This window comes from Orcinus orca, chromosome 1 (assembly GCF_937001465.1).
Source record: "Orcinus orca chromosome 1, mOrcOrc1.1, whole genome shotgun sequence".
Lineage (NCBI taxonomy): Eukaryota > Metazoa > Chordata > Mammalia > Artiodactyla > Delphinidae > Orcinus > Orcinus orca.
Window position 1 is genome coordinate 9,733,104 of NC_064559.1, and position 27,947 is coordinate 9,761,050.

At 50.9% G+C, this 27,947-nt stretch overlaps 1 protein-coding gene across 1 annotated transcript in view; it reads left to right on the forward strand.

Moving 5' to 3' along the window:
- Positions 1–21,563, forward strand: part of PARP1 (poly(ADP-ribose) polymerase 1) — a 42,237-nt gene extending 20,674 nt beyond the window's left edge. Inside the window, exons 8-23 of the mRNA XM_004270976.3 lie at positions 543–687; positions 2,315–2,455; positions 3,376–3,618; positions 3,922–3,990; positions 4,179–4,311; positions 6,154–6,349; positions 10,303–10,431; positions 13,457–13,540; positions 15,018–15,140; positions 15,691–15,819; positions 17,293–17,391; positions 17,899–18,051; positions 19,023–19,150; positions 19,934–19,995; positions 20,573–20,687; positions 20,993–21,563. Of these exons, the coding sequence (XP_004271024.1) occupies positions 543–687; positions 2,315–2,455; positions 3,376–3,618; positions 3,922–3,990; positions 4,179–4,311; positions 6,154–6,349; positions 10,303–10,431; positions 13,457–13,540; positions 15,018–15,140; positions 15,691–15,819; positions 17,293–17,391; positions 17,899–18,051; positions 19,023–19,150; positions 19,934–19,995; positions 20,573–20,687; positions 20,993–21,074 (2,031 nt within the window). The 3' untranslated portion in view covers positions 21,075–21,563. The remainder of the gene's footprint in view (positions 1–542; positions 688–2,314; positions 2,456–3,375; positions 3,619–3,921; positions 3,991–4,178; positions 4,312–6,153; positions 6,350–10,302; positions 10,432–13,456; positions 13,541–15,017; positions 15,141–15,690; positions 15,820–17,292; positions 17,392–17,898; positions 18,052–19,022; positions 19,151–19,933; positions 19,996–20,572; positions 20,688–20,992) is intronic.
- The last annotated feature ends 6,384 nt before the right edge of the window (positions 21,564–27,947 follow it).

Below are 27,947 nucleotides of genomic sequence, written 5' to 3' on the forward strand. Positions count from 1 at the left end.
GGACCGTGCTGGTGGCAGAGTTAATACTGAACACTGACTGTTGATGGGTTCCCTGTATTCACGGTCCCTTCTTCTGGGAAGGGAAGGGAATTGCCCTGATTTCCTTTCGGGTAGTAATCTCTCTCCCGTGCTCTGGGGAGTCTGGGGCGGCTTTTGGTCATGGAATGGACATACGACCCCAGGAAGAGGCCTCTTCATTCTTGAGGGGAACAACTCCAGAATGAGGCCTGGGGGTTGTAATCAGGTTCCAGCAGTGGTTCCCTGACCAGATTATCAACTGGGTTTTTTTGTTGGTTTTGTTTTTGTTTTTTTAAGGAAAACAGTTTTTCTCTTCAAGCGTCACAGTACCAGCTGTATTATAAATGTAGAAGTACTGCAAATGAGCACCATAGCAGCAGTAATACTGTATTTCATACTAAAAGCCTCAAATTTTCCTATTTTGTGTTATTCTTTATCGTAAGAAGAAAAAGATTCTTTAGTTCTTTATCAGGTGATTATTTCAAGGGAGAACTGGTTTCTTAACTAAAACTTACACTCTTTAGGAATTCCGAGAAATCTCTTACCTCAAGAAATTGAAGATCCGAAAGCAGGACCGTATATTCCCCCCAGAGACCAGCGCCCCGCTGGCGGCAGCACCCCTGCCCTCTGCAGCCTCAGCGCCTGCCACTGTGAACTCCGCTCCCCCAGGTGCAGCTCCGGGCCAGCCTCGGGGGAGGGTGGGGGGACTGGGGCCCTGAGCTTAGGGTGGAGAGGGTGTCCATCGCTGGCTGATCCTGGGGAGAAGCTCTGCCCTTGTTCTCCCCATCCCACCCCCAGCAGAAGGAGGTAGGTTGGGGAGGGGGGCTTCTGAGAAAGGCCAGGGAGACAGTTACCTGCAAGTGGCATTCAGACTCTCCTGCCTGACTGCGCTACACTACAGAGCAGCATTCCAGGGCCCAGCCTTGTGCTTCCGGGCAGCCCTGCCCCCACCATTCATGCTGAGCCTGATGTGCTGCTAGGTCTCTGTCGCCTGCAGAGACTTGCCGTACTTATTGTGATCAGTGTCAGCGAGAAGTGCTCCACACCAACAAAGGCAGTGAGATGAGTTTGTGTTTTTGTGGCAGAAGGTACTGCTGTCTTTGTTTACTCAGGGACACGTGTGGCGTAGTCTAATGGTCATGGCCACCGTGTGCTGGGTGGAGGATGAGGATTCTTCTGTGAACGTGAGCCCAGCAGTGACCTCCCTCCATCCTCTGGGGAGGGGGCGTGTGGGTGGTCATCCCGAGTTCAACCTGCTGCTTGCAGCCTGGGTCCAAGAGCAGGTGTGGTGGGCCAGGCGGGGTCGACGTCCGGGCCCTGCCCTGAGGGTCCCTTCTGCTTTCCCCTTACTTGCAGTTCACAGCTAAGTGATTCCGTTCCCTGCGGAGACCTCGGCCAACTTTCAGTTAAACCCTGCGGGTATCCCTAGTTGTTCTCCCTCACAGGGACAGCTTAAAGGACTCCTCCCCACAGCATCTCTTGTGGAAATGTGTAACCAGCTCTGTATGTTCCCGTTCGCAACAAACAGAAGGCACACCCCTGACCCAGGTCTTTCTGGCCGGGATCAGTGCTAAATACCTAAAATGCCAGTGTTCTTGGCGCCTGAATCAGTTCTCTCAGCTCAGTGTGGTCATGCTGACCAAAGCTCTCAGTGACTGCCGTGGACAAGGCTACTTCTTTAATTTTTTTTTGGCCATGCCGCACGGCATGCAGGGTCTTAGCTCTCCAACCAGGGATCGAACCCATGCTCCCTGCAGTGGAAGCGTGGAGCCCTAACCACTGGACTGCCAGGGAATTCCCCAAGGCTCGTTTTTTTAATGGGGTTGATTAATAAGCATCCTGTGAGAACTGTAGTTTGCTTTTAGGCATGGGGTGGGAACAGAATAACAGAAGGAAATCGGGAGTTCACGTGACCCCGGCGTCCCACCCTCTGGCCGGCCTCCTGGTCTTCCTCGTCTGTCTGTGGAGCAGACCCAGGGCGCCCCCGGCCACCTCTGCTCGAGGCCTGCTGTGGAGCAGTGTCAGTGCACGGCTTCTCCCTGGCCAGTCCTTTCTGTGCTGAGGACTGCGTACAGGTTGCTATCCTGTCCTCTGCTTTCCTGCTACTCTTACTCTTCTGTTTATGTAGACTTCTCCTCAAGGAGATCCCTTTCTCCCTGATCAGAGAGGGTGCTGAGGCCGTTCGGGGGCCTTGCAGCCGGTCTGGCTTTCCCCTGGGAGCTGCTGCCTGGTCTCCTGCTCCCACCCTCCACCCCGGGCAGCAGCCCTGCCTAGTGATCCTTTTCTCCCATCCCAGACAAGCCGTTATCCAACATGAAGATCCTGACTCTTGGGAAACTCTCCCGGAACAAGGATGAAGTGAAGGCCACAATCGAGAAACTCGGGGGGAAGTTGACAGGGACCGTCAACAAGGCCTCCCTGTGCATCAGTAGCAAAAGTGAGTTCAGTCTGCCTGTGAACCAGAGGGATCCCTGTCTCTCATGGTGGTGTTGAGAATTAAACGAGGTGAAGTGCCGAGCACAGTGTCCGACACACAGAGGGACCCCAAAAATGTGTCTCTTACCATCGCTGGCATTGTTCAGGTCCTCTGGAAAGGGGTGTGGGCACTTGTACTTGGCACTGCTGCTCCATGCTGTGGTCTATATTCACGTACCGAAAACTCCCAAGTAAAGACTGTAACAGCCCACTCTTCTCACCTTGTTCACAAGATGTTGGTTGGTTTGCCTCCAGGCAAAAAGTTCACAGCTTAAGCAAGTTTGGAAAATGCAGAGTTAAACGAAGGTGAACAGGCTTCTTTGCAGGCTTAATATGCCGACGACCATTGTGAGTTTCCAAGACCAGAAAACAGTACACCGCTCTTCCCATAGGAATTTGACCTCCTTTCTCTATGTAATACCTATTAACATCTCGTTCTGTAGAAGGGTTTGGAGAAAGCAGCTCTCACTCATCGCACCTTAGAAAAAGGGGGATGTTGCTGGTGAGAGACGATTGTGGAAATGAACCAAGGCCCCAAGCACTAGATTTTTTATTTATTTATTTATTTTTTTGCGGTACGCGGGCCTCTCACTGCTGTGGCCTCTCCTGTTGCGGAGCACAGGCTCCGGACGCACAGGCTCAGCGGCCGTGGCTCACGGGCCCAGCCGCTCCGCGGCATGTGGGATCTTCCCGGACGGGGCACGAACCCGTGTCCCCTACATCGGCAGGCGGACTCCCAACCACTGTGCCACCAGGGAAGCCCCAAGCACTAGATTTTGAAGGAGAGGAGAGCTGTGGGTGACGAGGGTTGGGAAGTACCCAGCAAGTAATAACTGTGTAGTGATTTAAGATTTCAAAGTTCTTTCCCTCCGATTTGAACAGAGGAGGTCGACAAGATGAATAAAAAGATGGAGGAAGTAAAAGAAGCTAACGTCCGCGTCGTGTCTGAGGATTTCCTCCAGGACATCTCCACCTCGACCAAGAGCCTTCAGGAGTTGCTCTCAACCCACCTCTTGTCCCCCTGGGGGGCCGAGGTGAAGGCAGAGCCTGTTGAAGCTGTGGCCCCAAAGGGGAAGTCGGGGGCTGTGCTCTCCAAGAAGAGCAAGGGCCCCGTCAAGGAGGAAGGTGAGGTCCCGAGCTGCCCCGCCCTGCCGTGGCCCCATCCTGCCGGGGGCCGTGGCCTCTGCCAGGCTGGCCAGGTCCGCCTGTGCACAGCCTCTCCCTTTGCGCCCGAATGGTCTTTTGAACGCTGCCCACACCAGTTTTCTCATTCGTTTTCCCTGGGCGCAGGATGGTGCGAGGCAGCACACAGATGCCATGTTGACATCTGACACAGGTGAAGGTGACCCACTCGCCCTGCCTGCTACCTTCCCCTTCCTTTTTATTTATTTTTAATTTAATGTTTGCACTTCTCTATCCCCTTCCAAGGTACCAACAAATCTGAAAAGAGAATGAAATTAACTCTTAAAGGAGGAGCAGCTGTCGACCCTGATTCTGGTAAGGGAACGGGAGTGAGCAGAGTGAGCTGTGGGCACCCCGTTGATGAGGGAAACCATGTGGGACAGGGCTGCGCCTCGCCCTCTGGCCTCAAGGCTCCCCGGTCCTGAGAACGCACACGTCTTGTGGGGAGCCTGCAGACCCCCTTCTCCCTGTGAGACTCATCACAGGAGCTCTGTCCGTGACAGGTCTGGAACACAGCGCACACGTCCTGGAGAAAGGCGGGAAGGTCTTCAGCGCCACCCTCGGCCTGGTGGACATCGTTAAGGGAACCAACTCCTATTACAAGCTGCAGCTCCTGGAGGATGACAAAGAGAGCAGGTGTGCCGAGGGCGGGAGTGTCCAGCAGAGCTGTGCTCCTGAGAGGCTCTCAGTGCTCCTGGGAAGCCAGCCGCCTCATGAAGAGCATGGGTGTGTCATGAGGCCTGCAGTGAGGGAGGGAAGAGGCCCTCGCCCCCAGACAGCCTTTCTGTCCTCACTCATCAGTGTTACCTCGGGCTCCCCAGTTACTAAAGGCGTTTGGGTTTGCATCTGTTTTATTTTGAGCATAGTGGAGGCAGGTAAGAGCCAGTTCTGGGGTGCTGAGGGACTGGGCTGGCTTGGCCACGCACACTTCACTAGTACGGGCAGTTCTCTGCCAAGTCAATGGGCCCTCATTGCAGCCAGCACAGAACAGGAGCTGCATGTAAGTGGGGAAGGTGGGGGGAGCACTTTCGTATATTAAACTGACCTTTCCTTTTTAGCAAATGAAAACAGTTTACACATTGGAACTCCAGGAGATCCAAAAAGCTTTCCTTGTTGAAAGGCAAAACCCCTGTGAGAGTGGCAGCCCCCGGGAGATACAGTCAGCGCCTGGTGCATCTTGGCCAGCCGCAGGTTGTAGGCACTGGCAGGCTCAGGCTCTTCACATCTCACCAAACCTTTCATTGAAAATGTGGATGTCAGAAGTGACCCTTAAAAGAGCACACAATATCTGTGTGGCTACTTAAAATTTCTGAAGAAATAAAAGCCTGCGTCATTTACTTTACTACCTACTCTTGCTGGAGATTAGAAGGTCGAAGTAGGGTATCTTGCTTGTAAAACATACCTTCCAAAAGCTAGATGTGTACTGGAGTGCAGGAGAAGGGATAGGGTTTTTGTGGAAATGTGCTGAGTGCCAGAGTGTGTTAAACAACAAGCAAATGAGAACAGAATTGTCCACCTCCAGCAAGCAAATTCTAATGGTGATTTTGGACATGGGCGTTATTCTGGTGGCCTAGATTTATTGGTTTTTAGAGGGAAAGGACAGTGTGGGCTGTTAGAAGGTTTTTTTCAGGATAGGTCAGCGTGGTGTCTTCCAAACATTTCCAGAGGGAAATAACCCAGCAGAGAATGAATTTGTATTTCTCTGGGCAGTAGCCCAGAAAGCCAGCAGGAAGCCCCAAATCTTCTTTGAAATCTCTGGTTTTATTTTTAAAATGCATCCACATCTTTCTGGATTTCCAATATATCTGTGTTTATTGTGATGTAAAATTTAACTTATGCATGATTTCCACTAAAAAAAATGAACTCGCCCAAAGCTAGGCAGCACAGCCCACAGGGTACCCAAGACTTGGCCCTAGATTGAGATAGAAACTGAAGATGCTAGCCTGGGTCTGTAGGTGGCTGACCCTGCAGGCCAGTGGCCCGCCCCCTCCCATTTCATCACATCTCAGCCTCTGATCTGAGCCAAAGGTTCTTCATTATTTTTAACACACGTCGTTGATGGTTGCATCACCTTGGACGCATGACTTCCAAGTGTTGCTTGCTGTGTTTCTTTGGGGAGAAGAATTGGATACTCTTATGTAAAGTTCTGTAGGCCTCAGGATTTACTCCTCAAGTTTGGCTGCCAGATACAAGGTTAACACCTGTTCTTTGGTACTTTTTATAGCCCATTTGCCAATATGATTTGGAAGGGCATTTTTAAATTACTCTAAACTTACAACACTCAGTTTAATCAAAGTAAAATTAAGGTCCTTCATTGTAATACCAGTTGCTTTTGTTCCTCTTTGTCAGTCACCATCATTTTGGGGTGTTTGCAGTTGTTTCTCCCTCAAGGGGAATGGCAGGGAAGCGAAACTCATCCTGAAGTACAACAGGCTGACCCTTGAATTTGTATCTGGTGTTCCTCCTCTCCTCCCACAGGTATTGGATATTCAGGTCCTGGGGCCGCGTGGGCACGGTAATTGGTAGTAACAAACTGGAGCAGATGCCATCCAAGGAGGAGGCCATTGAGCATTTTACGAAATTATATGAAGAGAAAACCGGGAATGCCTGGCACTCCAAAAACTTCACAAAACACCCCAAAAAGTTCTACCCTCTGGAGATTGACTATGGCCAGGTAATCACTTAATGCTCTTACACCTTCTAGTTCTGATAAAAGGAAGGGACACTATTCTTTTAAAAACATGCCATGGAACAGATGGCATCATTGGTGAATCTTATCAAATGGTTAAAGAATTAATACTGGTCCTTCATAAACTTTTCCAAGAGAGAGAAGAGGAGGAAACACTCTTCAACTCATTATGTGAGACCAGTATTATCCTGATACCAAAGACGAACAAAGACATCCCGAGAAAACTCCAGTCCAATATCCTTATAAATATAGATGCAAAATCCTCAACAAAATACTAACAAACCGAGTCTAGCAGCACTTGAGGATTTATGCACCATGACTGAGTGGGATTTATCCCAGGAATGCAAGGTTGGTTCAACATGGAAGTCAAGTCCATGTAATGTAACGTGAATAGAATAAAGGACAGAAGCCACATAGTCATCCTGATAAACATAGAAAAAGCATTTCATAAAATCCAGCACCCTTTCATGAATAGAATCTACCCCGTGAAATAGGAGATGGCGCTTAGATGAGAACAAGCAGTGTAAGCATTTTTAAGACTGTCAAGGAGGAACGGTCTTTGAAGTTGCTCCCTAAACACGACAGGGAGTAATTCACAGATTCCAGGTGAGGTTTCTTATCTGAAGCTATGTTGAATCATAGATCACGCGACTTGCTTTACCATCAAGATAGAATTATAGTGACTTGACATGCTCCAGTAGGTCCCAGTTTTTAGTCCCAAATTATTTCCTAATAATTTCCCATTATTTATATTTGTTGCTACTTTGGTGGCCATTGGTTTTCACAAAATGCTTACCTTGTTTTTATTTTATTTTATTTTTATTTTTGGCTGTGTTGGGTCTACGTTGCTGCATGTGGGCTTTCTCTAGCTGCAGCGAGCAGGGGCTACTCTTCGTTGTGGTGGGCGGGCTTCAGTAGTTGCAGCACGTGGGCTTCGGTAGTTGTGGCTCGCGGGCTCTAGAGCGCAGGCTCCGTGGTTGTGGTCCACGGGCTTAGTTGGTCCGCAGCCCGTGGGATCTTCCCGGACCAGGGATCAAACCCGTGTCCCCTGCATTGGCAGGCAGATTCTTAACCACTGTGCCACCAGGGAAGTCCCACCTTGTTTTTATATGAAAACTTACTGCTTTTATAATGGGGAGTGGTGCACGCTTATATTGCAGAAAGAAAGAGATTTGTAGATGGTACAGATTTAATTCCAAATTTTTGAGGCCTAACATGTGTTAAAGGGAGAATTCTCTAGTTTATAGAGAGTGTCATGAGCTCTACCATTAAAAATAGAAATTAGCTCTTGTATAATGTTGAGGTGGAGAACTTGGGAGTTTAGAGTTGCACAGACTTGGTCTAACTAAGCAGTGCCCCCTAGTGAGTTTATTGTTCCCATTTCAAAAATATATACAGTTGAGCAACACAGGTTTGAACTGCATGGGTCCACTTACATGTGGAATTTTTTTCATTAGTAAATACTACAGTTCCACACAATCCGTGGTTGGTTGAATCCACGGATGCAGCACTGAGGATAGGGAGAAACCAGGAATATGGAGGACCAACTCTGTTATTCTCGGATTTTCGACTGCACAGAAGGTTAATGCCCTTAGTCCCTGAGTTGCTCAAGGGTCAACTGTATTTGTTTTAGAAAATTTTGAGAACGACAGAGGCACAAAGAATTAAAATCATGGTGTATGTCTTTATATACTTCTTTCACTTCACAGCTACTTTTCCCCAATGTAACACTGGAGTCTTTCCCTACATACTGTATTTTCACCACCAGCTTTTGGCCTTACTGTTCTAGGAGCATTTCCCCATGTCTTCTAGAGCAATGCTGTCCAACAGAGAGAGATAGGCAGCCACTTAGGCAATTTTAAACATTCTAGTAGCTACATTTTAAAAAGCAAAATGAAACAGTGAAATTAATACTAGTTATGTGTTTAACCCAGAATATCCAAAATATTATCATTTTGATATATTAATATCATTGAGATATTTTTACCTTTTTTTTTTAACTGAATATTTGAGAGCTGGTGTATTTTTAGCTCTTACAACACAGCTCAATTCAGAGTGGCCACATGTCAAAACCAGTGACTACTGTATTAAACTGCACTGAACTAGAGCATCATTTCTTAAGTCTGTATAGAATTCCATCCTGTGGGTGGCCATTATTTGTGATTTACCAAACAACACCCTCCCATGCCCCAATTAGATACTTAGATTATTCCCAGATATTTGCTATAATGGTGCTGATATACTTACCTCTGTGCTTGTTATCATTAGAGATCGAGTTACCAGGTCACAGAGTATATGTGTTTAAATAAGGCTTTTTAACATACTAATAGTTTGCCTTCAGTGAAGTTACAGCTATAGCAGGGGTCCCCAATCCCTGGGCCATGGACCAGTACCTACTAGGAACCGGGCCGCACAGCAGGATGTGGGGGGCAGGCGAGCGAGCCAAGCTTCATCTGTATTTACAGGCGCTCCCCATCGCTCCCGTTACCGCCTGAGCTCCGCCCCTGTCAGATCAGCGACGGCGTTAGATTCTCATAGGAGTGCGAACCCTACTGTGAACTGCGTGCGCAAGGGATCCAGGTTGCGTGCTCCTTATGAGAATCTAATGCCCGATGATCCGAGGTGGAGCTGAGGCGGTGATGCCAGCTCTGGGGAGCGGCTGCAAATACAGATCATCATTAGCAGAGAGGTTTGACTGCACAGAGACCATAATAAATCAGTTGCTTGCAGACTCATATCAAAACCCTATCAGTGAGTGGCAAGTGAAATCAAGCTCGGGGCTCCCACTGATTCTGCATTATGGTGAGCTGTATAATTATTTAATTATCTATTACAGTGTACTAATAATAGAAATAAAGTGCACAATAAATGTAATGCACCTGAATCATCCCGAAACCATTCCCCCACCCCCAGTCCGTGGAAAAATTGTCTTCCACAAAACCGGTCCCTGGTGCCAAAAAGATTGGGGACCACTGAGCTAGAGGATAAGAATGCATCTAAGACTTGGGTTTCCGCATCAAGAGTAGATGTGTTGTGCCCCTGACAGCAGCAGCCCTGAGCACTAGCACACAGGTTCCTCTGCACCTTTGTTAAGCCAGGCAGAGTCCAGGCTCAAGGCCCAATGCCAGTTACCTTCATTCAAAACAAATACCAAACACCGTTAGTTGTTAGGGGACACCATGATGGTCATAGTCCCTGCCCTTGTGGGTTCAAACGTGAGAAGGGTTAAGGCGTTTTCAGCATAGCCGGATCTTGGCTCAGCCTGGATTCCCCGGATGGCAGGGGTGAAGTCCTGTGCTAGTAGAATATTGGGAAGAGCAGTCCCAGGGAACCGGGGTGAGGGGTGCAGACTTGGGAGGGTTGATGCTGGGATGCACTTTAGCTGCCTGGCGGGAAGTCGGACTGTTAGCGTGGTCCTCTGGCACTATAGAGAATGCTGTGTGGATTCCGTCTTTGGGGAGGCAGAGCAAGAGAAGAAAGGAGACAAGATTTGTCCATCAGTCCAGTGTCCCCTGGGTCCAAGGATCACCCTCATAGCTGCCCAGCACTTCCAGGTTGGGCAGGAGTGGGCCCCCGGGCAGGTTCCCAGGCACAGGGCACCAGCACCCCCGGCATGGGAGGCAGTGAGGGAGGAGGTGAGGGCATGAGGGGAGTGTGGGTACCTGCGGGTCTGCCTGTACAGAGCTGGATGCTTCAGTGGTGTCTGGAGTGAGAATCTGGAGCAGCCAGGAGGACCTGGAGGGGTGCACAGCAAGTATCTGGTCCTGTACACACGCATACATGCTTCTCCTGGCAACTAACGCCAAGCCCTTTTGATTAACACTCAGCTTTTTTTTTTTGGCTGGTGGCGCTCCATCCTGTGTCCTTTCTCTGCCAAACACCACCACCACTTTGCTTAGGTTGTTTGTGTCCCTTCCTGATTTTCTTTTTCCCTAAAGGATGAAGAGGCAGTAAAGAAGCTGACGGTAAACCCTGGCACCAAGTCCAAGCTCCCCAAGCCAGTGCAGGACCTCATTAAGATGATCTTTGATGTGGAAAGTATGAAGAAAGCCATGGTGGAGTACGAGGTTACTGCACTTTTTGTTTTATTTGTGAGCGTTCGCTGGGGTTGATGATTTGAGTGCCGAGTTGGCAACGAGTTTGGTGGCTGGTCTTCAGCCTGAGACATGCAGGAGCTCTGAGGCCTGGGGTGTGTGCTCTTTTGCAGAGGATCGTTGACCTGCTGTGAAATAGATGGTGTGTTGTCCCCTGGGTCCCTAGACCCACTTGCACTTTTCCCCTCATTGCCATGATGGAGTGTGGGCATGGTCTTTCATGGCCCAACCAAACGGGCCACCTGGGGCTGTCATGGGAAGTCCAAGACATAGCCCACTTACAGTAAAAGAACTCCTGTAACCAGCATTGACAGAAATGCAGAGAGCTTCTGACACTTGCTTCATCAGATAAAATTCATACCAGCTGTTTTTAAGGAGAGATTGGGCTGGGTGGGATGGGGGTGATGGTATTTGTTTTTGTCCAGGGAAAGTGGCGGGGACCCTGGCCAAGGCCAGGCGTTTTCAGTTTGTTTCCCTGGGAAATGAGTGCAGAAGGGCCCCTTCTTCTTGCTGCCTCTGGCATCAGAGGTCTTGAGTGCTCACCCAAGGGGCATTCCCACAGAGGTCGTCCAGGCGCTGCTGACATCCGGCTGGCAAACAGACTCTCCCCTCTTCTCCAGCCACCGAGCCCAGAAGCTTCAGGCTGCTCTGAAAAACAAGCAGGGGCCAGCCGAGAGAGCAAGAATTGCAGATGGCCTTGGCCATTGCGCCCCTTCGCCGGCTGGCTCCCTCCCTGCCTCTTCCCAGGGCCTTCCTAGAGGCTCCCGGCAGCCTTGGAGGGGGGCGGGACGAATCTGAGTGGTATAAACCACTGGCAGCCTCTCTTCCTCAGCCCCGCATCTCCGTGTCTGGAGCTCAGCCTGGCAGGACTGCTCAGGCTCCACTCTTGTTAGAAAACTGAGTGTTGGGTCACCTCCCAGGAAACCCCTAATGGGTTTGAAGATAGCCAGGGCTTGTGCGGATGTCTTGTTCAAACAGATAAACAACCCGACTTCTGTCTGGGAGGTCTGACTAGTTTGAACAGCTTGTGGGTGGGCTCCCCAGGAATGCTGGCAGCGAGATGTGCGGAGGCGGGGAGGAGGGCAGGAGGCAACTTCGTTTCATTAACGTTTCAAAAGAAATGTCCCACGTATCATTTCCGGCTTCCTGTGCTCTGGCTTATCTGTGATTCATAGAATTTCTCAACTGTGATCAGACCCAGTCTCTTTCTGTGAAAATGACTTTTTTTTTTAAGCTTGTTTTACACTCAAGACAGGGAACTAGTTGATAAGAGGAGGCAGAGGGCCAGGGGCCTGCTGCTGGAAGGCAGCCTGTGTTGAGAATGTGGCGAGGGGGGGCGCCCGCTCCCAGCCTGATGGGCTCCACGTGGGATTGGGTGGCCAGGTGGATGAGTAAACATGGTGCCCAGGGGAACTGAGCGCTCCCTGTAAGGCGGGTGAGTCCTGAGCCCAGAGCAGAGTCCCAGCTGAGGTCGGGAGGGTGTGTGCTGTATCCAGACTCCTGGCTACAGCTCTCGAAGCCTCCCTCTGGCTGCAGCTGTGGCTCTCAGTGCCCTGAGCCCAAGGCATCTCTCCCACTTTTCACTTTCTCCCTAAACACAGCTGCTGTGGAGCCCCTGCCCCCAGCCCACAGTCGGGAGGGGAGGCAGCTTGTGTTGGTTGAGCCCTGTTCCTGTTCTTGTGGCCTTTGTGTGTGTGTGTGTGTGTTGAGGGTGTCGGTTAGAGACACCAGGTCTTTTTTTAAATAAACACCGAAATGAGACAGCTCAGGGAAGCCGCTCCCCTCAGAGCATGTGCTCTCACTCTGGTCACACTGCCCTTGGTCAGAGCATCTTCCGGAGTTCCTTCTTTAGAATTGCTTTAGAGCCAACTCAGTCCATGCTAAGGTCACTCTGTTCTTTTATTTTACTGTGGTCTTGGCTCAGAATACATTACCTACCTCCTTCCCCGGACTGAGCGCCAACTATTTAACTCTTCCCAGAAACCGGCTCTCCCCTGGGGATGGACAGTACTGAGGGTACAGAGACGCTGAGGTGCCATAGCTTGTCATCATTAGACGCTGTCACCACTGGCCCCTGATCGGTTCCTCATGGGCTGTGAGCACTTTCACATCCTGTTTCATTTAATCGGCGTAGTGGTCTCATCTCTCAAGTGCTCATCCAGCCCAGTCTTTGTTCCAGGCCCTGCAGGTGCTGGAGATGTCAAGACGGGCAAGGTGCAGTGCTGGGGCCGGGAGCTCAGAGGGTCCACTGGGAACAGCCCTGGAGACAGTGGCTCCGGTTTCAGGGTGAGGGGCCCCGTGCGGCACTGAGGCGGGAGAGGGGCCGAGGCAGCTTTCGGGCAGGTCGCTCCCACGGGGAGCGGGTGCCTCGCCCGCTAGCTGGCGACCAGGCCTCGGCCCCCAGAGTTCACGCTTCTGCCGCTGCAGCCAGCTTGCCACCTCCCTGGATGCTGGTTCCCAAGGTATTGTGAGCAGCACTGTCGTAGGGACGGATGTTTAACCTTTGGGGTGACTGATTTGAAGGGCACACTGTTGATTTGGTGTAAGCATGTATGTTCAGGGGTGTGTCCTCTGAAAAATAATTTTCACCGCTTTATGGTTCTTATTTTCCGGGTGGGAATGGCCTTGGCTCTGAGACCCCAGGGAGGGTGCACCTTCGTCCTCACTTTGGAATTAGATGGGAGTCCTGCTGTGTCACCTTCTTCCAGAAGCGTGGGGCTGTTTCAGACTGAGTGCCGGGGTGGGCGGGCCCTGCTTGGCTTTTCCCTGCCGCAAATGGCAGTGAGCCAGAATCTTCCCTCCCAGACTCCTGTCCCCTGCAGTGGGGGCGAGGCTGCAAAGCCCATGGAGCTGGGTCACCGGGTGTCCCCGGGAGGACCAGAAAGACTTGTGACTGCTTCTGTAAGGGCCCAGGAGGCCTGGGGTGCCGCTTGGTCCAGCTCTCCTATCATCTCCCTGCACAGTGCTTTCAAAGGGAAAAATACCCCTGTCTCCTCAGATTGACCTTCAGAAGATGCCCTTGGGGAAGCTGAGCAAAAGGCAGATCCAGGCTGCGTACTCCATCCTTAGTGAGGTCCAGCAGGTAAGCGAGGGACCGGCCTCTCCTCCAGCTGCCCAGGGGCTCTCCTGGCTGCCCTGTCACGGCAGGGGGGCAGTGGAGAGCACGCAGCAGTACATTTACTCAAGGTTACATGAAACAGGCATACTGATTCATGATGATTTAGATGTTTTCAGTTCAACAAGTATGACAAGTGCCTGCCACTTGCGAGAAGATGGTCACAGTACTGATGATTTAGCGGTGTTTTCAGTTATCAGCTATGCAGTAAACTCCCTATACGCCTAATGAGGAATTTCGTTCTCCTGCCTCATAGAAATGTTCTGATTTTTATTTTGTGTGTCCTTAAGAGAAGCTGAGTTTATTTTGCAGTTACTAGGAAATCATCAAATAGGAAGTTAAATATTGTCTTTCTCTCATTTATGTTCATTCAACATCAATTTGCTGAGCATCTCCAACGTCCCCCAGTCCCCGGAGCCTGATTTAAGCCTCTGCCCTGAAGGGGCTGGAGGGCTCCACTTGTATTTGGGAGTGGCGTGTGAAAGAAGAAAAGCAAACAGGAAACTCAAGTGGGACCAGGGAGGTGGGCTCCGGCTGGTGCTGGAGAGGAGGCCCCGAAATGTAGCCATTAAATCTGGTTACAGCCAGTCCTGAGCAGTGACCCCTTTCCTTGTTACCCACTGCCTGAGACCTGGAAGGCTTTCCTCAGCCCAGGCTCTTTCCTGTGCCAGAATGTTCAGGCGGAGGGGCTGGGGTGGTGTCCTTTGCCCATAGCACAGAGCAAACTGCAGCACAGGCAGAGGTTTAGGGTGCGGACAAGACCGTGTCACAGTGAGAAGCAGACTTGGAGCTTCGTGCCCGCAGGGTGCCGAGTCATTGCCCCCCTGCCATCCTGTAGGCCCCTAGGGTGCCTGCCAAGGATGCAGTGACTAGTCCAGCTCCTCCATTTCTTTGTGCGTTTACTGAGCACCTTCTGCATAGAGCGCTAATTGGCATTGTAGCATAGGGAGGGGCTCGCCTTTCTGTGCCTGGCCCTGGCCCTCTGGGGGCACCAAGGACAAATTCCCCACCTTAAAGATGAAGGTCAGTGGCCAAAGGGGCCTGACTGAATTTGGTAGCAGTGGGGGTTTTTCTCCCTTTCAACATTTTATTATGAAATGTTTACAAACATACAAAAAGTTGAAAGCTACGAGCCCACCACCTAGATGCCGCAGGTGACGTTTTGCGGAGTGGTGGAGGTTTATGTGTCTGTGACTACACAGCTCTCTGTACAAGTGAAGTTGTGTACGAGAAGCCCCGTGTGTGCCAAGCCGCACAGTTTGAGGATGAGATCCTGCCACCGCCCAGCTGAGCGGCACCCCAGGAAGGAGGTTTCCTGGCCCGCGTGCCCCGCAGGCTGCCTCGGGACTCGGCTGCGGCACCCAGCGTCCAGAGGAGAAAGCCCGGCCAGATGCTGGGGACTCAGCGCTGCTTCAGTCTGTTCCCTCTGTCCCCTCTCCTAAAGGTACTGTCCCAGGGCAGCAGCGACTCCCAGATCCTGGACCTCTCAAATCGCTTCTACACCCTGATCCCCCACGACTTCGGGATGAAGAAGCCTCCGCTCCTGAGCAACTCAGACAGCGTGCAGGTAGCACCGAGGTCCAGCAGGGAGCCCCGGGTCCCGGGCTTTGCAGGGCTGGGTGTCGCTCCCGTGCCACTGCCCCTCCATGTCACGATCCCTGGGGGCAGCGGCCAGTGCTGGAGGCCCACCACTGGGCCCTCGTTTTGAAGTGGGGTTTCTACCCGTATTAGGAGCCTGCCCAAGGGTAGAACGGTTGGTTTTTCCTGCCCTTCCTGGACCACGTCAGTCTGGGGAAAAGGAGCCTTAGGAGAGAGGGAGCGTCTTCCTCCCTGCTTTCCCTCCCTGCTTCATAAGGGAGCCAGTGATCAGTCCCCACCTGTCAACCAGTGCGTGCAAGAGGAAAGACCGTTCTTACCATCACCGTGTGGCTTCTGCCTCTTCTCCCAGCCTCCTTAGCATTCCAGAAATCCTTAGGAGTGTTCATCTGTGAACGGATGGCGGGCTGTCCCTGAGCAGCTAGGAGGCACCTCGTCACTCTCTGTGTTGGACGTTACCTGGGTGAGTCTTTCTCCCTCACCTTGGTCCTTAGCTCAGGGTTTTTCTTGTGTTCCTCCAGGCCAAGGTGGAAATGCTCGACAACCTGCTGGACATCGAGGTGGCCTACAGTCTGCTCAGGGGTGGTTCTGATGACAGCAGCAAGGACCCTATCGATGTCAACTATGAGAAGCTCAGAACTGACATTATGGTAACAGGCCCTGCCCTTTCTGAAGCATCCAAACCCTTCATCCCAAGAGCAGTGGTCCCCAAACCTGAATGTGCGTCAGCATCTCCTAGAGAGCTTGTTAGGACAGATTGCTGGGGTCCGAAGATTGACCGTCCTAACAGGTTCCCAGGTGTTGCTGCTTGTGATACTCTGAGAACCTCAGAGCGTTTCACCGGTAAAGAAGCACCTTGTTTGCGAGGCAGGCTTCCAGTTCGCGACCTCAACTGGGTGTAAAGACCTGTTTTTGTGGGGCCTTAAAGTTTTGTTTTTCCCCTTCATCTAGAGAGGGTCTCTGTTTTTGGAGGTTGTTGAGGTGTGAACTCTGCAGGATCTGTTACTGGTATCCTACTTGAGACGTAGAGGTGCCTGACGGCAGCTGTAATAAAACTGTGGTGCCTGGGTTCATGTCCTCTGGAGTCGAAGTGGCTCTTCGACTGGTGCACGTAGTCGTTGAACTTGGGTGTGCTGGAGGCTTGGGCAGCAATCACCCTGCCTAAGCCACCCGGAGGAGAAATTTTTGCCTCAGCTCCGAGCTTGCCCTGGCCTTGAGCCCAGTCTCACATCTCTCTTCCTCAGCCCCCGTGTCCTTCCCTGCAGTGTTAGGAGGTTCAAGTGCACCAGGATCTGTTGAGCCTGGTGTCGTGTGTTTACGTCACTGAAAGAGTCTTTGCTCCGTGCTTAGGACAAAGTACAGGTCTGTGGGTGTACGCAGGGTAGGACACCAAACGGCCTGGTTCTTCGTGAAGGGGTTGTTATTCTCTCCATCTATGATTCTGAAGCCCTTTAATTAAGAGGCAACGAGGAAGACCAGAATTCCTGAATTCTCTTAACTTTGGATAAGAGTATGAAAATGTAAGAGAACGCACGTCGTATTTCCCATAACACACCCATTTATTTAGGCAGAGATTCCGTTACTTGATGGTTATTTGGTGGGTGTTTGCTCTGAGCCGTGATGTGCACGGCCCTGAGGATCCAGAGATGGAGCATTCATCCCCATTGTCAAAACCCCTGTAGTCCGTGGGCTCCCTGCTGCTTTTCATTGCAAGTCTTGGCTGCAGGGTGTCTCCTGGCCCCGGTGTTTTAACTCTTGGTGAGCTGGAGTGTTACCTGAGAGCCAGCTCCTTGTTCTAGAGGCTCCCTCTTCCCAGACAGTGAGCCCCGTGTTTCTAGCTTTCCTGATATCCCAAAGCACAGGGTTTTAGGGCAGAAGGAACACTGGGCTCATCCAGATAGGTGATGAAGAAGCCAATGCCTGGGGAGGTGGGGGCACTGGCCTGGCACCTGCCCCGGAGCGAGCGTGATAGGGCTCGGAACACAGGCTGGCTCTGTCCCGCCCGGGCTCCACGTGGGCCGTTTATTACCTGTGCATCAGCTGAGCCTGTGATTGTTCTTCCTGCCTCTGTGCGGCTCTCTTGGGGTCTCCCTTGCTCTAATTTCCAGGCGCCTTCCTTCTAGGTGGTGGACAAAGATTCTGAAGAGGCTGAGATCATTAGGAAGTATGTTAAGAACACTCACGCGACCACACACAACGCATATGACTTGGAAGTCGTGGATGTAAGGCTCTCTCGTCCCTCTGCCCCCTTTGTGTCCTGCCAGCTCTTCCCTGCTCATTCCTCCGACCTGGGCCTGGGTAGAAAGGAGCAGCTAACTTTGCTTTAAATCACCAGAGGAAGTGACTCGGTTGTTTGTGGAACACACAAGTTCATAGTCCTATGGTTTGGGGTTGGCTTTTTATTCTGTTTTTTTAAAAGACATTTCCTACCCCGAAACCTAGTTTTGCAATCAGAACTGTTATCAGAGATCCAAAATAAAGTGCCTCAAGTGTGCACCTACACGTAGCATTAATTTTAATAGCTAGTCTCTGCTAAACGGGACCTTGAGTAGCAGCGTTGCTCCGTCCCAGCCTGATTGAAACACCTTGCGTACTGCAGAAGGCCTTAAAGTGTTCCAGCTCTGGGGACAGACAGCTGGTCGGTTCTCCTGTGTCTAGTCAGATCTCCAGTTAACCAGAGTGACAAGTGGTTCCTCCTGCCTCTCTCCTTTATTCAATGCTCCGACCAGATCTTTAAGATAGAGCGTGAAGGAGAGAGCCAGCGTTACAAGCCGTTCAAGCAGCTGCATAACCGAAGGTTGCTGTGGCACGGGTCCAGGACCACCAACTTCGCCGGGATCCTGTCCCAGGGCCTCCGGATAGCCCCACCTGAAGCACCTGTGGTACGTGCCTGGCCCAGGAGCTGTGGGGAGAGTGGGGGGGGGGGGGCAGTGCCTGTTTCTGCTGCTGTCTCCACCAGAGCTTTGTGGGTACTTGCGTGAGAAGTGCACATGCCCCGGTGAATAAGGGGCCTTGTTTAAAGATGTAGGTGTAGCCATGGTTGATAAGGTGAATGTTGCCAGATGTCCCTCTCCTGACCCTCACTATTGAGAGCGTAGCTGCACACGTATCGAGCAGAGTTTCTGGAACAAAGGAAGTAAGTGTCCAGGCCCTGCTTTGAATGCTAATTGGGTGTGTTGACTGACAGAGAGCAGACTTGGCCGCAGGCCAGGCTGAGTTCAGACCTGCCTCTCCCACCTCCCAGCGGGGGACCTCCTTGAGCTTCAGCACATGCCTCGGTGGAATGTGCCGATAAATGAGTAGAGCCTGACCCAGACCTGAGCGATTGCTGTGTCACCTGCTGGGTTATAGACGTGACCCACCAGGCAGGGACTTACGAATAGTCTTCCAAGCCCCTCGTCTTCCAAGCCCCTCGTTTTGTACGTGTAAAAAGAGGGGAGCAAAGAGGCTTAATGACCGGACTCATAAGTGCTGCGTGGTAGCAAACGCCTAACCTCTCTGAACCTCGTTTTCACTTACCAAAAGGAATAAATATAATAGCCATGTTTACTGGGTGTTCACACGTGCCAGGCCCTGGTCTAAGAAGCTGTTATTAACTCATTTAATTTTCACAGCAGCCCCCTGGGGTGCTTTCCCCCAGTTCGGAGAAGGAAGTGGGGTCCAGAGAGATTAGGTAACTTCTCCCAGCCCCTGGGTACCCGGCAGAGCTGGGATCTGAACAGCCTGCTCCGGAGCATGGGCCTCTACCGCCTGCCGGGGGCGCTGTGGGAAGTGGGGACACGCAGTCAGTAGTAGGTGGTGCTGCTAACTTGCCGTGAGAAGGTCTTCAGCTGTCCCTCTTCCATCCCTCCAGACGGGCTACATGTTTGGTAAGGGGATCTATTTCGCCGACATGGTCTCTAAGAGTGCCAACTACTGCCACACATCCCAGGGAGACCCAATAGGCTTAATCCTGTTGGGAGAAGTTGCCCTTGGAAACATGTGAGTAACCCTGGCTTTGGGGCTGGTGGCAGTTGATGGGGGTGGGTGGGGTGAGCTGTAGGAAGGAGAGCTTCCCTTGGCTGGGGGTTGATCCTGAGAATTCCCCACCGTGATTAAGAGGACCCACCAGTTAGGCAGTGGGTATCAGACGCCAGTGCATGTTAAGCAAACAAGATACAGGAACGCCTCACGAGACCAAGGACAGGAATACAGCCAGGCCTCGGGAACTGGCAGTGTCCATTCTTTCTGTGGGCTGCGAAACAGAGAGGTTGACTTGCACAAAGGATGGTCACCTCATGGCCCCTGTCCCCCTGCTGATGTGTACATTTTCTGTCTGAGACCAGCTCAGGTTGAACTGGAATCTCAATCCCAGTTCCAGATTCCCTGCAGAGGAAGTCTGATTGGCCCAGCTTGGATTGATTGTCCACCTTGGTCCTATCAACCGTAACCCAAAGAGAGCAGGGTTATGTAACAGACCAGGAGGGGTCCCAGGTTCGTGAGCTGGACGGAAACCTCCAGAACGCCCAGCCACCCCACAGCTCTAAACGGGCCCTTTCCTGAAAGCGGCCCCGTGGCAGTGATCATGGGCATAAACTGTTCAAAAGGGGCTGCGCCGTCAGTTTCTAGAACCAGAGAAGGAGGGAGTTCCTAGCATGGAAGGTGGACTGGGTTCTCTGAGTGTTTATCTCAGCAGCTCCCGTGGCCTTGCTCTGCTAGTCATACTGTTGGTTTGAGAGCCCAGTGACCTTGGAGGCCCTTCTGAACCTGTCTTCTCTTAAATAGGTATGAACTGAAGCATGCTTCGCATATCAGCAAGTTACCCAAGGGCAAGCACAGTGTCAAAGGTAATGTGTTTCAGAAACTTGCTGCTGCAGCCCCAGGCACCCTGGATGGTGCAGGGAGGGGGCTTTCTTTCCCCCAAAGCCGCAGTTCCTATGGCTAGCTATTACAGGTTCATTTTAAAAAAAAAAAAAAAAAAAAGATTCTCTATGCCTGCCACTAGTATCGCAAATGCCATAGGAGAGTCCTGATTGGAGCTCCAGTAACCAGGCGCACTGGCTCTGGGTTTTAACCTGACTCTTAGCTTCAGCATTGAGGGACCTCTGGTGGCACCTGGAGCTTCTTGAATTGATGCAGCTCGTAGCCCATGATGATTAGGACCTCCTACTGACTAGTTGAAGCGAGGGCTTTGGAATTCTGCTCAACAGAAAGAGGGCCAGGGCCACTACTATGCTTATGAAAATCATTTAAGGCTGATACCCTGGAACTTGATGATATACCTACAGCTTTATGTCTGGAAGAAGGATGCAGTATGGGATGGGATTTGTGTGTCTTTTAAATGAACACATAGATCTCATCTCTCTGGAGCATTTTCAACACCTGTTGCCACAAATCATATCACTTCTGCCTTCTGTTTTGCAGGTTTAGGCAAAACTACCCCTGACCCTTCAGCTAGTATTACTATGGATGGTGTAGAGGTTCCTCTTGGGACCGGGATTTCATCTGGTGTTAACGACACCTGTCTACTGTATAACGAGTATCCTTTTACGAGTGTGCTGTGTGAGCCCAAAGGAATGTTCTGGGGCTGTGGAGTCACTGATACGCAGCCAGTTAACCTGGGGTGGGCTGGCTAGAGACTATCCTGTTGTGTGTCGTTCCCCGCAGTGGTCTCCCTGGTCGGGGTGAGAGACCTGAACACCCCCCGCCCCCCGCCCTTCCCCCACCCCCACCCCCCCACCCCCCCGCAGTGAGGGTTTGCAGGGTGTGGCCAGCAGGCTGGCTTAGCCGCAGCAAGTGCACTCCGCGTGGAACCGTTTGTACCTTGACATGCTTCCCCTCCAGGTACATTGTCTATGATATTGCTCAGGTCAGTCTGAAGTATCTGCTGAAGCTGAAGTTCAACTTTAAGACCTCCCTGTGGTGAGCTGTGAGGCGTGGCAGCCCAGTGACTGCGGTGTGAATTCGCCCGCCTGACATGCTTTGTACCGACTGACCAGGCAGAAACTTCAGCTGAGTTGCCGAGGGATAGCACCTTCACTAAACCTCCTTAGAAGGGATTTTATATGAACACTAGGTCACATGTTAAATGATTCTCCCAACTTTTCAAATCCCTTGTTTGTGTTGCTGGGGCGGGGCGGGGGTGGGGCCGGGGGTTGCTTTGGGTTTTTCTCCTTCCAGCCATAACCCTGGTAGGTACACCTAACAATAGAGGAAAAGTTGGGGAGGGTTTTTCTGTGTGTCTAGACTAGTCCAATGAAAGAACCTTGCAAGCCACGTTAGAACGTCTGCCTCACTGGTTTCCCCAGGGAAGGAAAAAATAATCTTCCGCCCTTATTTCTAAGTGTTCATCTTTAGTTTTGGAAAAATGTTAAGCATTTATTTTGAGGTTAAAATAAAAACTAATTTCATACTATTTAAATTTCCTTTTTTATTTTGCATTTGTTGTCATCCTTTTAGCTTTTTGTTGGTGGTGTTTGGTGAGGAGTGTGGGGAGACCAAAGGGAGGAACATGAACAATTTCTCATACTTAGAAACGAAAAGTGCTTTCCTTTTCTAGAGACACTGGAACGTGGCAGCTCGCAGAATATGTAGTGTAGTAATTTTAAGTTGCATTTGAAATTCTCAACTTTCCTCTCAACAATTTTGTCTTCTAACTTAGAACTATATCACCAGAATACCAAAGGGCTAATAGTGATTCTGAATTAAAATTGAAATGGCTTCTGTACTTGTGTGTTGTGTGTCTGGTCTCATTCTGAGTGCAGATCTTTTCATCTTCACAGTGCAAGGTCCACAAAGACTGTAGGGGGATTGTTTGTACCCGTATCTATGAAACCACAGAATGTGCCAGGCAACAAACGGCAGTGCCCAGTAGGAGTGCCGTGTCTGAGTGACAGAAAACCAAACACAGGAGGGCATTCTTCTTTTTCTTCCGTTTATCAGATACTTAGTGGTGGTAAGACACGTGTCAGCATGTCGTTCTAGTCTATGGAGTACCATTTTACATATACTATATCGCCTCATACTACCACTGTATATTTGAGTGCGGTGCTTATCAAATATTTACATTTAAGTTCCCTGAGAGCCAGGATGATATCTGATGACACTTTTGACCTTTTACAGAGGAGAACAGGAAGTGTGGGCTAGAAGGTAGCGTCACAGGCGAGAGAAGGCAGCAGAGTGAGCTGTTGTCTCAAACCCAGAGTTGCACCGGAATCTTTGGTCAGAGAAACAAAGGACATCATTCCAGACAGAAAAGAAGAAAAACATTTTCTCTGAGCTGAGCTACTTTTTAGTGATTACAATGGTAGGTGCAGTTTATGGGCTGTGGCTGTGTCCCGTCATAGGCACGTTCGTGACTTTCTGCAGTCAGCAAAGTTTGAGGGCCACACAAACCCAAGTTAGGGTGTCGGATTTCAGATACGGGCAAACCAACTTGATAACAGAGTCTTTGTGTTTTTTCAGTGTCCTTAAATTTTGATGAAAATCCTTAGCACCATTGACCTGAGGGCCCCTGATCAGCCAGCCATTCAGGAATTCTCTCGGGCTCCACAGATCCTGAATATTCTGTATTCTTTGCCTTTTTTATCAGCACAGAGAAAGGCAATCACCCCCACCTGATTAGACAGTATTTTTAGATTGGAGTGATTGCTTAATAGGTTCTCTGTAATCAAAACTGATCTCTTTCTTAAAGAGAGATTCACATCTCTGATTCTGCATTTTTCTTGTAAAAGAGGGAACCTGCCATGTTAGGATTCAGTATTCATATTTTGGTTTTCTTTCTTCACTTTATAAAAATTCCGGGTAGCAGCGAAAATGTGCGCAGTTAGTTTAAAATTTAAATCCTACAGAAGCACAGGGTGCTCGGGGAGACGTGGTACTGCCCTCGGCCTCTCCTGGGAGCTGCCAGCCCTCCTGCCTTTGCCTGGAAATGCCCTTGCACGACAGCCGCGTCTGCCCGGGGCAGCACTTGGCTCCCGTTTCAGTCCACACCGTTGCACGCAGTGTAGTCCACGCCCGAGGTTTAAACTTTCTGAGCAGAAGCACCCCCCCATTGATCTGATGTGTTAACCAATGGGTTTGGCGTTGGCTCCTCTCTTGCCGCTGTCTCTTGGAGGCTGAGAACAGCTCCTCCGACAGCCCAGAGGACTCCTGTGAAGCTGCTGTACTGACATGACTGGAACTTCGCGCTGGGGTGGACCCCGAAGCACTGTGCTTTTAGGGAGTCCCCTGAGGGAAGCCCGCGGCGTGTGCAGAGTGTGTGCTCCGTGTGTTTAGTGTTCACGCTGAAAGCTCTTCCACCTCGTGTAATTGCTGCAGACACCGTGTCTTCTCTCCACGGAGATCTGAATATCGGGAGTGGTTATCTCCAACCTGTGCGGCTCCTTGTCACCCGGCTACTTTAAGGAGTGCACATTTCCAAAGGGACCTCACTTCCTTCCCCTTCAATTCTGTGTTTCGACTCCCCGAAGATCGGGAGTGTTTTTGTTTTTTGTTTTTTGCGGTACGTGGGCCTGTCACTGTTGCGGCCTCTCCCGTCGCGGAGCACAGGCTCCGGACGCACAGGCTCAGCGGCCATGGCTCACGAGCCCAGCTGCTCCGCGGCATGTGGGATCTTCCCAGACCGGGCACGAACCCGTGTGCCCTGCATCGGCAGGCGGACTCTCAACCACTGTGCCACCAGGGGAGTCCGGGAGTTGTTTTTTTAAGGAATAGTGTTTCTACCACTTCAAACAAGGCCTTTTATATTGTGACTTACTGGGGGTTAATAGCCAGTTTTGAACCTCTGCCTGGAAGATGGGACAGCAGCCTCAGTTTGCCCATTTCTCTGGCTTAAGAGCAGAGCCAAGCCAGGATCTAGGTTATAAGCAGGTAGATTTGGGGAGACTTGTTTTGAAAAGTAAAAAGCAAATAGGGCCTGCAAACTTTTTCCTCAGGTAAGAGGTTGCCGACTGGTGGACGGTGCTGATGATGGGGACACCCGGACGTTAGCCCCGCTCCACCCCCGTGCTGTCTGCGCAGCCTTGCTTCTGGGCGAGGGGCTCATCTCAGCACAGGTGGCGTGTGCAGCGGTGGGCTCGTGCCCGTGAGTCCACGGGTTTTGCCACAGTCGCCATCCCTCGGAAGTGGCCTGACTGAAGGCGGAATGGCTTCTGACGCTTCAGCTGTGAGGCAGCACCCTGAGGGGATGGGGCTCGAGCTTCTAGGCCCCGGAATAGGCTTTTTTTCTTCTTTATAACTTTTATTGGGGTAGAGTTGACCTACAACGCTCTATTAGTTTCACGTGTACAGCTCAGTGACTCTGTTCTACATATATCCACTCTTTTTAGATTCTTTTCCCATATAGGCCATTACAGAATATTGAGTAGAGTTCCCTGCGCTATACAGTAGGTCCTTAGCTTACCTATTTTCTATATAGTAGTGTGTATGTGTCAATCCCAATCCCAGTATATGTTTAAGATCAGAGACCAGTCTATGGTCTGGGAAGCAAGGGGTGGAGTGGGAGTAGCTCCTGGTTCTTGGCACATAAGACTTCCCCTGGAGCTCTGCTGGTTTGGAAGTCCAAGGTCCTGAGGGAGACATGCTTCCCTAGGGGCCACAACAGTGGTTCCAATGAATTGGAAGATAAGGCTGCTACCTGGCTGTTTGGGGCTCCTGAAAGGCCACCGTCCCCACAAGCAGAGAAAGGGGTTCCTCTACTGGCTGGAGTGACTGATTACCAAGTGGGAAATTGGGATGCTGGACCGCAGAGTCGGGAGGACGGTGTCTGCAGCCCAGTCACTTCTCAGCATCACCGTGTCCACAGGGGGCGGTCAGTGGAAGTCAGCAGCTCATGACAGTGGCGGGACTTTGAGGACTCAGACCCGCAGGAACGAAGGTTTGGGCACTTCACCAGGTCAAAAACTGATCAGCTACAGTTCTGGCTGAGGGCAGAAGAAATAGGCAATGGACAGTTGAAGAAGGAAGCTACAGGTAACAACTGTGGCTTTACGGCCAAGTATAGAAATGGTTGAAGCAACCAGATAGGGGGCTGGAGACAACTGGCCTAACTGACCTGAGTCTAGGATTTGAGATGTTGGGTTAGAATGGCTATAAATATAAAACTGAACTCTCGTTTATGAAGTATCTATAAATGTCAGTATAGGTTACATTTGTACCCCCAAGCTCCCCACCCCGTACGTAGTTCAGTGGATCCTGAACTCTGAGGGTTACTGTTGCCCCCTCTAGAGAACCGATGATGGGCTCAGCTTGGGGGAAGAGCCCAAAGGAGCGAGCCCCTGTATTCCCAGGGTCACCTGAGCCCTTTCAGCCAGGGCTCTTTCTCTTCACCGCAGAAAGATGAATCAAGCCATTCTGAATCCCTGAAATCTTTTGGCACCTACCTCTGAGTTGCTCTGAGAATGTGTGCTAATTCCTGTAAAGTACTTAGCGTGGTTCCTGCCCTTGATATGCCCTCAGTAAATCTTGGCCATTATTGCTGAAATTCTAGAGAATGTCGTTGCTGGGGTAGGAGTCAAAACAGGAAGCTCCCTGGTGGCGCAGTGGTTGAGAGTCCACCTGCCGATGCAGGGGACGCGGGTTCGTGCCCCGGTCTGGGAAGATCCCACATGCCGCAGAGAGGCTGGGCCCGTGAGCCATGGCCGCTGAGCCTGCGTGTCCGGAGCCTGTGCTCCGCAATGGGAGAGGCCACAACAGTGAGAGGCCCACGTACCACAAAAAAAAAAAAAAAACAGGAAGCTCCAGGTAAAAAATGAGAAACTAGGGACTAGGACAAAGAAAACAAATTCTGTGCTCGTTGGGAGCCGTTGGACAGTCAGGAGGAAGAGCCCAAGACTATAAATGTGACCTTATGCCCACATTTTCAATCTCCTATGAAACCTCGCAGTGACACTGGCCTCCCCTCAGTGTGACTTCATCTTCCCGTCCCTCCCCGTCACCCACCTTAACTGTAAAGGGACAGACTCTCCAACAGTGTTCCCCCCAGGCCCAGCCCCACTTCCAGCCAGGCCTGCTGGGGCTCAGAATAGCCCAGCTGCTGTCTCAGCAGATGGCCAGGCTAATTTTAGGCATGTGGTGCTCACCCAGAGACCAGGCTAGGCTTTTTAGATTTGAATAAGCTAGTGTGCAACTCTGGTTTGGAGCCAATAACAAAGCTTTGAGTTGTTGTGATCTGTGTGTCTGCCTAGCGCTTTACAGGCATTCCAGAAATGTAATTTCTAAAGGATTTTGTTTCTCTGAACCAACAAGACCCCAAACTGTAGAGCCAGCAGGCAGTCAGGCCTGCGAGGTGCTGGGGACAAGCCAGGAGGACGGTGAGAAGCAGGTGATGACACCAGCTCCTGCCCTGGGCACACTTAACCCCTGGTTGCTCTCTTGGTCAAAATGAAAGGAGAAAGCCTTAGCTTCCTGGTTCATCTCTGGAACCATTTCTGGTTGATGGGCTGCATTTTGATGCCGTGGAAGGACTGTGATCAGGAAGAAATTAACCACAGATGCAAACAAGAACCGACTTTGGCCATTTCACATACAGTCCCTTAAGACAAGGTAGCATGAAGTAGCAGACGTGGAAACAGTGTCAGAGAGGTGAGACTGTCCCAAGTTCCCAACAAAGGTTGGAATCAAGCAGGTTGAGAACCTGTATTTTCCGGCAGGATGTTTCTTATGCAGCATCCCCCATGTACGAAGACTGCCTTGCATACAAATTCCCTCAGAAAATTAAGAGACAGCCCAGTGTGGCTTGGAGATCTGTGATCCGGCCTGCCTTTGCCTCTCTGTGGGCTGATGCTTCGTCACTGAAGGAAGTTGAGGACCTGAGAAGACATCGCTAGAATGATGAGACCAGACTCTAGTTCATGGCTTCCTAAGCTGGGTCTGTGAATTCTTAGAAGTTGCTGGATGGTCATCAGGGACTCCACTGTGTCAACGGCTGCTTTCAGCGACAAGACAAGGAAAGCCCAAGTAACAGCTGCTCCAACTATAAGGACATATGTAATCTGTGTCAAGAAGTGGTCGGTGACAGGACTGGGTAATTCAGCTCTGTATTGCTCTTGGCTTTCCCTTCATGGTTGCAGGATGGCAGCTGGACTCCTAACATCAACATCCAAAGGAGAGGGTTGCCCCCTCATCCTTCTCTTTTTGCCAGAAAGACAGACTTTTCTCCATTGCTCCTAGTAGACCAGTCTCATTGGCAAGGGTTGGGACACAGCTATAAGGGAGGTTAGATACGGAATATCTGGTATTTTCAGCCTGTTTAGAGGGAAGTGGGCTCTACCAGCAAGGACCAAGGGGGTCAAGAATGGTGGCCGAGTGCATGTCAGTCCCTGGGAAGTATATGGGAAGGGAGCTGAGGCCCAGGCACACTTTTTTCTGGGCGGTGGGTCCATAGAACCCACCAGATCCTCAGCAGTCTGTGAATGCAAGGCTTTTCCAAAACTGCAGCTGTGGAGAGTCACTAAGGCTCACTCAGCTGCTCTAACATTCTGTGATTTTCGTGAAGAAAGATGCAGACCATCACGATAGAAACAGTTGCCCAGAATAGTTTAAATGGCAGTACTTAGTGTCCATCTCACAAAGTCAGGCTTCGGTGACACTGTGGAGGTCACGGTTAGAAACCCCTGGGGACCACCAAGTTTTTCTTTTCCTCCTTAGCTTTATTTTTTTTTTGCTGTGAACCCCAGTGCCCTTGCCCAGAGGATGGTCCTGCCCTGCTTGTCTGGAGCTGAAATCCTTCATCTGAGCGGGTACTGGATTTCAATTATACTAGTGGTGATTCCATTCCTTCTTGGGGTGGGGCAGCCAC